At 43.4% G+C, this 8270-nt stretch overlaps 1 protein-coding gene across 7 annotated transcripts in view; it reads right to left on the bottom strand.

Moving 5' to 3' along the window:
- Positions 1-5270: 5270 nt before the first annotated feature.
- Positions 5271-8270, bottom strand: part of Ddhd1 (DDHD domain containing 1) — a 73161-nt gene continuing 70161 nt past the window's right edge. For 4 of the 7 annotated variants that reach the window (XM_013349205.2, XM_013349206.2, XM_005355378.3 and 1 more), the window contains one exon: positions 5271-6198. In XM_013349205.2, the coding sequence (XP_013204659.1) occupies positions 6017-6198 (182 nt within the window). In that variant the 3' untranslated portion in view covers positions 5271-6016. The remainder of the gene's footprint in view (positions 6199-8270) is intronic. The other 3 variants (XM_013349207.2, XM_005355376.3, XM_005355377.3) reach the window with 1 other exon arrangement.

Below are 8270 nucleotides of genomic sequence, written 5' to 3'. Positions count from 1 at the left end.
ATGATTTGAAGAAGAGCTTGAGTTCAAACCAATCGATCTATTTTTATTGGGACAGCATCCCACTAATAATTCAGGCAGATAATCACTGGCTAAGACTTAGCAACAAAAGCTTCCAGTTTCTTCTTTGTATCTTTTGAGTCATATCTTTATGATTATAATAATGCTTTATTATTCAGTATCTTCTAGAAACTAATCATGGCAGAGAGGGCTAATGTTAACTTAAAATACCACAGAAAATCCTACTTCAGTTTTATGCCTATTTGGTAATATTGTAAAAGTAGATTTTATGCAAATTAAAAAATCCACCAAGGGTTAAAATTTCCTACTGAAAGAAAAAGCTAGCCACACACAAGCCATGTGCAGTCATTTCATATGTGATGGGTTGTAGCCCCATTATGAGTTCAGTCAATACTCCAGAGTTCTTGTCAGCTGGCCTCAACATTGCACAATGGCATCCAAGGTTTTGGCTCTCTTCCTGGATATTCTGTTCTTGGTTTTGCAGCCTGGAAATTTGCTGAGCACAGTGCTTGGGTTAGTGACTTCTTGAATGTGACACTGCTTCCACTGTGTGTCCAAAGGCTTTGGGATGGTAATCTTCAGACATACTGCAGCTGTCAGCTCTCTACTGGGTTGGAGGTTTTGGCAAGAAAGTAGGAGGAGGAAGAGGAAATCTGTGGGGGAGGGGAGTGTCCAGTTGTATACCTGGACATGCTGGAGTTCCTGCCGGGGATCTTTATCATTAACAAGCCAATGGACTGAAAAGTTTTCTCTGGCAAATGGCCACTCCATAAAATTCAGACAAAACTTCGTAAACTGGGTACCTTCCTCCATGACCTGGTTCAGTTACCATGGAAGAGCTGAGAGCCTGCCTTAGTTACTGGACTTCTTAGGACTCAAGTATGTGCTGGCACACTAATGAGGGATTTTTTTGGATGACAATTTAAAAAATTTCAAAACAATTATTGTATTCATCTTCTTGCTTCAGCAATACTTTCTCAGGGACACATGCACCGAAGGACTAATTGAAAGTTTTTAAAAACTTTCTGCAGCAATGTGGTAGACATGCTTAAGAACATTCTTTAGCTCATTTTCCCCCTCTGCAACAAAAGGCCCTAAGTTCTAAACTTGAACACTACACAAGAATCTGGACAGTGTGGAGTGATGAATGCTTCCCTTGTTTAGTGCAACCAAAAAGGAGGACAAAGGCCAAAAGTAAAAACCCAGGAGCAAGTTCTAAGTAAATCAAAGGCATATGAAATATTTAACCATTAAGGCAAAGACAAGACCGCCCAATCTGGCTAGTAGAAGGATAAAGATGAGCTGTGAAGGAGACAGCTGTTCAACCTGATGGCTCATGGGTTTGCTCAAGATGGAGAATGTTGCCAAAGTCATGACTCTGCCGCGCACAGAGCAGAGATGGTGTGCTGGGGTTGCTTATCACGCTCCTGTTATTCCCACTATGATGGAGATACTATGGGCTCTACTAGGTGCCCAAACATGAGAAGTTAAAGACAGGTGAGGTAAGACCATGAGCAAAAAGAAACTATTAAAACAGGCTAGACAAAGGCATGTGCATCCTGACAGCATCTCCAATTTCAGGAAAACAGCAGCATACATTTCATGATTTTCCAGCCCATCTCAACCAATCAGATGGAGGCATTGTCTCAACTGAGGTCCCCTCTTCCCAATGACTTTAGCCTGTATTAAGTGGACAAAAATCAACCAGCACAACGGAGAATACTTATTGCAAACATGACTGTACTGTGTCTCTGAATCTTGGGAGCTGCCTTCTGTATTCGTAGATAATATGTTGCAAACTCAACATATCTCAGATAAATTGCAACCTAAATGTATAGAGCTTCTCAGAGGAAAGTAAAACATGATTATTTATAAAATAATTATTTATAAAAAGAATTCTGGTTCCTTTTCCCACATTTTTAAACTTGGTGCGTGAGTGTGTGGGTATGCGTTCACACACGTGACACGCTACAGCTCAGCATGAAAATCAAAGGACAACTTGCAGGAGGTCAGTGTCCTCCTTCACATGTTCTGGGCAGTACAACAGTAGTCAGGGTGGCAGAAAAGGCCTTTACCCACACAGTCATCAAGCTTGCCACGGTTCCTCTTGACAACTTCTAATTTAAAATTTGTAGAGTCCTTAGAGGCTTCTATGTAACTGAGAAACTGAGTGTATTAGTAATGTACACACACATATACAAAGAACATTATATGTAGAAAATGCATGTCAGAGGACTGAACCATAGTAGGATCTAAGTTCTGAAAAGATTTCATACTGAACACAGTGTGTTTAGGCTGAGGTAGCACAGCTGGCTAGGGGCTGTGCTCTCTTATGTGAGTTTCATGGTTCAAGTTCAGCCTGAGTCCCACCGGTTCCTGGCAGAAGCTAGGGGTCAGAATGGCAACAGAGCAGGGACGTGAGATACAAAACAGGAACAAGCAAATCACAACTAATTCATACTCAGTTTGGTGTGTTTTTTTTTTTCAATTGCTATTAGTATAATACCTTTCTTAGCTTATTAACATCTCATCATTCTTTGGCCTGTTTCCATAAATATGGTTAAGATTCAAAAATATTTTAAAGATCTTTTGGTCAGTTTTTCAAGTTTTGAAATGTCTTATTCATTAGAACTGGTGAGGAGGGCCAACTACTTATCTTCAACAGGTGTGCCAGTAACAGCTGCTTGGTCTGACGCCACTCCAGGGGGCTTAGGTGTCACTGCTGCAGTGACAGTGTCGTAGCAGCTGACGCGGCACCCATTTTAAACATTTCTAGTGTGTATGCACGTGTGAGGGCATGTACAGACTAGGACATTAGTGTCCTGGGTTCTGGGAACTGAACTCAGGCCATTAGGCTTGGCAGCCATCCCATTGGCTCACCATTTCTTTGCCATGGCACTGGTTTGTGTAGAGCAGCTCAGGCTTGCTTCAGACTCCCTGTGTAGCAGAGGATGACCGAAACAGGACTGTCCTCGCCTCTACCTCCCAAGTGTGCTCTGGGTTTGTGTGCCGACGGGGTGAAATCCAGTATGCTGAGTTACACCTCTACCCTGCCTTTAGCCCAGGCTAACCTCAAACTCATAGCAACCACTCTGCCTCGGCTTCCCATGTGTTAGGATTACAGAGGCACACTACCACACCGTTTGGCGGTGGTGTTAAGTGCTTTAAGGATAAGGGTGGTTTTGTCAATGAGGATACAGCACAGAGAAAGAGACCGACGAGGGTTTCTGGGTCTGAGGCCTTTGAAGCAAGCACAAAAGCTAACTTTTAAATTAAAAAAAAACTATCTATTTTTACTTTGTGTGCACCGGTGTTTGCCTGCACGTATGTCTGTGTGTTGTTGCTGGATCCCTGCACCTGGAGTTACAGACAGCTGGGAGCTGCCATGTGCATGCTCTGAGTTGGACTAAGTTCTCCGGGGGAACAGCCAGTGCTCTTACCCGCTGAGCCATCTCTTCAGCCCCAAAGCTAACTTCCTGATAGAGAATAAAGTCAAGATTCTCAAGGCTTGGAAAGCCAGCATTATTTTGCAATTATATTCTAAAATGCAGTTAAGGCCGGGCGGTAGTGGCGCATGCCTTTAATCCCTGCACTCGGGAGGCAGAGGCAGGCGGATCTCTGTGAGTTCGAGACCAGCCTGGTCTACAGAGCTAGTTCCAGGACAGGCTCCAAAGCCACAGAGAAACCCTGTCTCGAAAAACCAAAAAAAAAAAAAAAAAAAATGCAGTTAAAATTGGATTATAAGAAAAGTGCAATTACTGCTAAAGCTATGACTAAAAAGCCTTAGGAAGGCCAATTTTAAAGGAAAAATAGGATTTAACTCCAAATAGTCCCCTTATCCAACCTAATTGAGTTAAAGTTGGTGTGATCAATACTCAAGAGACTCAGCATGAACACAGGGTAGAGAATAGAATTTTAATTAGTATCAAAATCAGTACTTTTAGGGACCAGTTTAGTACTTGCTGGAGTAAAACTGTGAACGGTTACTTGATAATTGACTTAGCTTCTAAATCAAGTCAGAATTACACATACTTGGTATATTTCTTTAGTATACACCAACATATCCCATGATTACATGCAGACATGGAAAGACAAGAACTATAAAACCAAAATCGGCATCAATATTGATGAAATGATGAACCGGAAACAGCTGTCCAGAGATGCAGAACATCTGTTCTTCACTGAAGGAGTGGTTTGAGCCCTGCTCTCTCCCGGAGAGAGTGAAAGCCAACAACTCTGAGATGTGAGGAAAAGCAGACTTACTCCTTTCACGGACACTCGATGCACTCACCCACCTTTAACAACGGTCAGAAGACACGGGGTCGGCATTCCTGAGAATTAGATGAGACCTGCTAAATAAACAGGCAATGAAAATGACCTGAGTTCACAGCAGCCTCCAAACTCAAAAGACAACGACCCAGCTCTCCTGACAGTCATCAAAAGCCTCTTGGTCACGTGGCCCCGACATCCTTAAACACTAGAAATAAGTGCTGCATGCTGAGCAATGAGCCGACAGCACTAAGGGCGAGGAGTAACAGCCACAGAAAGCTGCGGGCTCTGCCACGCTACAGAGGAAAGAGCAGGGCAGATGTGGGCTGACTGGCTCTGTTCCCTGCAGCTACAAATCCTTTCCTTACACAGGAGGAAGACAGCACCTTGTGTGGAGCCCAGGGAGAGCTACCCAGAGGCAAGTGTTGGCCATAGCGAGAACAGCTACTGCCGCCTTCAGTGAGCCTAGAACCTATCTGTAGGCCACGCTGGGCTGTTATTCTCCAGCTCACTCACATCTGCAGATTGTTTAGGGTCACGTGTAGCACAGAAAAGGTCTGTCTGCCTTTCATCCAAACTCTCTCAATTTGTGGTGCAACCTAATGCAAGGCACTTCAAACACTGGTGCCTCAGTATGTAAACATGCGACTTAGTAACATGTGTTACTTACCTCAGGGATTATCTACACAGAGCACAGAACGCACACCAGATGAAAAGCACTGTGGAAACCTGTTGCTTCCTGTGCCCAAGTCTCCATGTTTTCTTTAGAGCACTAAATATTAATGATGGTGGCATTACATCCCTTAACGTGTTAGCTCCTTGGCACATAGGTTTTATATATTTCAAGTCATCATACACTCTAGCCCAAAGGTGTTTTCTAACAGAGCCAATGCAGTGTACCCAATGTGGAGTTCCTGTGCTGAAACGCTCAGCTTTCTCTGAGGTACATGTGACATCATAAAAAAAAAGAAAAAAAAAATTGAACTAGTACTGTGTAAAACCATGTTTTTAATGAAAAACAAAACAAAAACAAACAAAAGCCCCCAAAACCTGCAAGTATGCCACAGCATCATCTGGTCATCTAAAGGGACAAAGGTGGATTGAGAAGAAAGGGCCTCAACATGATACAAAATAAATGTGGCTCAAAAGAAACATTAAAAATGTAATGTTTCATACGCTGAAATAACTAGAGGTAATAAATTATAAGTACAGTAGTTCAAATATTGCTTTTTAGCATTAGTTGTTTTTTTAAAAAACAAGTTAAATTTAGAACATTTTAAATTTGTTATATTCTTCTTTCAAAGTAACTGTGGACATGGAAGCCTTCACAAAATCAAACCCCATGATGCCACCCTGTGGTCTTCACACAGAATGTACTCAGCTCTGACCACCTTAGAGTCACAACATCTGTAGGTCAATACACTGTATCAGACTCCTGGAGAGCTGGGCTGCGATGGAAAGATGGCTGCTTTCCCCACACCTGAACCCTCCACACTTCCACGCCTGCTGATTCTCTGCAGGGGCTTTGCTAGACTCACAATCAAAATTACAGAAACAGTAAATAATTTCTTTAGAACTGAAAATGTGTTTTTGTTCTCTTTTGAAAATAAAGTGCTTTTAAATTAAAGTATTTCTTGCCCTAAAAAAAACTGGAACCTTGAACTCTCCATATCTTGACACATTTTAACAGAAAAAAAAAAGTATTGGGCCATTCATATCCTTCAAGAGTTCAGATTGGATCCAGGCTGGGCTTTGTGTCGTTACCACGCTCGTGCTTGTACATGAATGTTAAAAGAAAAAGAGCAACGTCCAAGGATGACCAGTAGGCAGTGTGCGACGTGACGGCTGACCAGTAGCGGCTCTCCACAAGGCCTTCTCGGAGTTCAAAGTCAATCCTGTGCTCCAGCTCCACTGAAAAGACAAGAGTTAGGTAAGATTACCAAGTGTCTGAGGAAGGCTGGGGATGGCTGGGTGGAAATGATTTCTAAATTGTCACCCTCTACTCTAAATCATGAGGCAGTAAGAGTCAAAGCGGTCAGGGTTCTACTGGGGTCCTGCTCCACTGCCCAGGTCAGCAAGGAATAATGAGGAAACAGACAAACACACTCACTTGCTACCATGGCATACTTCTGGAGTTGGAGGGCTATTTCTACTTCCCTTCCTTGAAGACCTTGCATCCCCGGAGAAATGGGGAGGCTCCACAGAACACACGTTTCTGTGGGGAAACGCTACACAGCAACCACTGAGATGTCTTCTCAAGTTAACTACTATTATTTCACAGCTCCACAGTGTCCTGCCCCTGTAGGCTGGATTCCTTAGAGGCAGCTGCCACACAGTTCAGACTACGGCATTTAGTGGGGTCTAGCCTGTGCTGTGATATTCAAGTACTCAAATGAACCCACTGTGGCGGGAAATGTTAAACTATACTTGCAAAACTGGAAAAAAACCGAAGAGCCCCAGGCTCTCCTAACGGGCTAATGTAAAGGACCTCAGAGGTGGAATGCCTTCCAGGCTATAAACACTTGTAGAAAACACCCACACAGAACTTTCACAAAGTTCTTTTAACCCAAATTTTTCACTTAATTAAAATAAAATTAATCCATAATAAGTCAGAAATAGCGGAAATCCATATGGATTTAGCTAAGAATGCCCCAAATCCTTTATTTTTGTACTCCATAGGCCTTCACAAGATTTGTAAGCACAGTCACCCACACCAGACCAGAATATGAAGATGAGAAAATTGAATTCTCAAACATGATATGAGGAGTCAAGATGAAGTGGGTCACAAAGACAGAAAAGCGGCAAGTGTGTGATCTGGGAGGACTCAACCTCAAATGCTGCCGCATGCTCCTGATTAGTCCAAAACTCTGCACAATGTTTTCAAATCAAAGGCTCATTTTTCTTGCATTAGAATTACTTGGCTCCACTTTGATTTTAAGGTCCTGAAATTAATTCTTTTTTTGTGTTTGTTTTTGTGACAAGATTTCTCTGTATAGCCCTGGCTGTCCTGAACCTTGCTCTTGTAGACCAGGCTGGTCTCGAACTCACAGAGATCCGCCTGCCTCTGCCTCCCGAGTGCTGGGATTAAAGGCGTGCGCCACCACTGCCCGGCCCATCTGTGCTTTTCTGCTTTCTCTGGGCTTGGGTTAGAGCAATCGAAGTGCAAATTAGGCAGCGAGCTTCCCTTCACAAACGTGCTCTCTCAAACTCCCTTTGGTCCTCAGCGCAGGTCCTGCACACCTTGCTGGCTTTGTGGAAAGACCAGGGAAGATCAGGGATGAAATGGAGTGGGTCTGGGTTGTTCTCCTCGCTTCCTTTTATACAGAATCTCCAAAGGAGAGAGGAGCTACATGGCAGTACCACTTTATAATGCTGTACAACATGCTCTCGGCCAAAACAGGTTCGGACGTGCAGGTGGCCCTGCTGTCTCAATTCTGTCACACCGAGACTTGTTAGGACAATACAGGAGATGGATTCTCCTAGTTTTTCTAACTTCCTGGGATCATGGGGAAAGGACATACCTAAATGTAAAATCTGTTCAAAACAAACTGAACCTTGTTCCTGAGCAGGTGGAGAGAATAAAGCCGAGAGAGCAGCTGCGGTTGAACAGAGGTGTGTGTGTGTGTGTGTCTGTGTGTGTGTGTCTGTGTGTGTCTGTGTACATCCAGGACGAGTGACAACTTTGGGCGTCCTTCCTTAAGTGCTGGCCTTTTTTGTTTGCTTCTTCAGACAGCATCTCTCATCGGCTTGGAGCGTGTTAACTAGGCCAGGCTGGCAGGCCAGTGAGGGCCAGGGATTCAGCCATCTCTGCCCACTCAGAACTGCAGGTACAAACATATACCACCATGCCTGGCTTTTAAAGAATGGGCTTTGAGGCTTGAACTCAGTTTCTCTTGCAAGGATTTTTCTGACTGAGCTATTTCTCCAGCCCAATTAAATTATTTATTTATTTATTTATTTTGGGGGAGGTGTTAGGCTATATG

Source organism: Microtus ochrogaster, chromosome 17 (assembly GCF_000317375.1).
Source record: "Microtus ochrogaster isolate Prairie Vole_2 chromosome 17, MicOch1.0, whole genome shotgun sequence".
Classification (NCBI taxonomy): domain Eukaryota; kingdom Metazoa; phylum Chordata; class Mammalia; order Rodentia; family Cricetidae; genus Microtus; species Microtus ochrogaster.
Note: the sequence above shows the minus strand (reverse complement) of the source record. Positions and strands in the feature narration are given on the sequence as shown.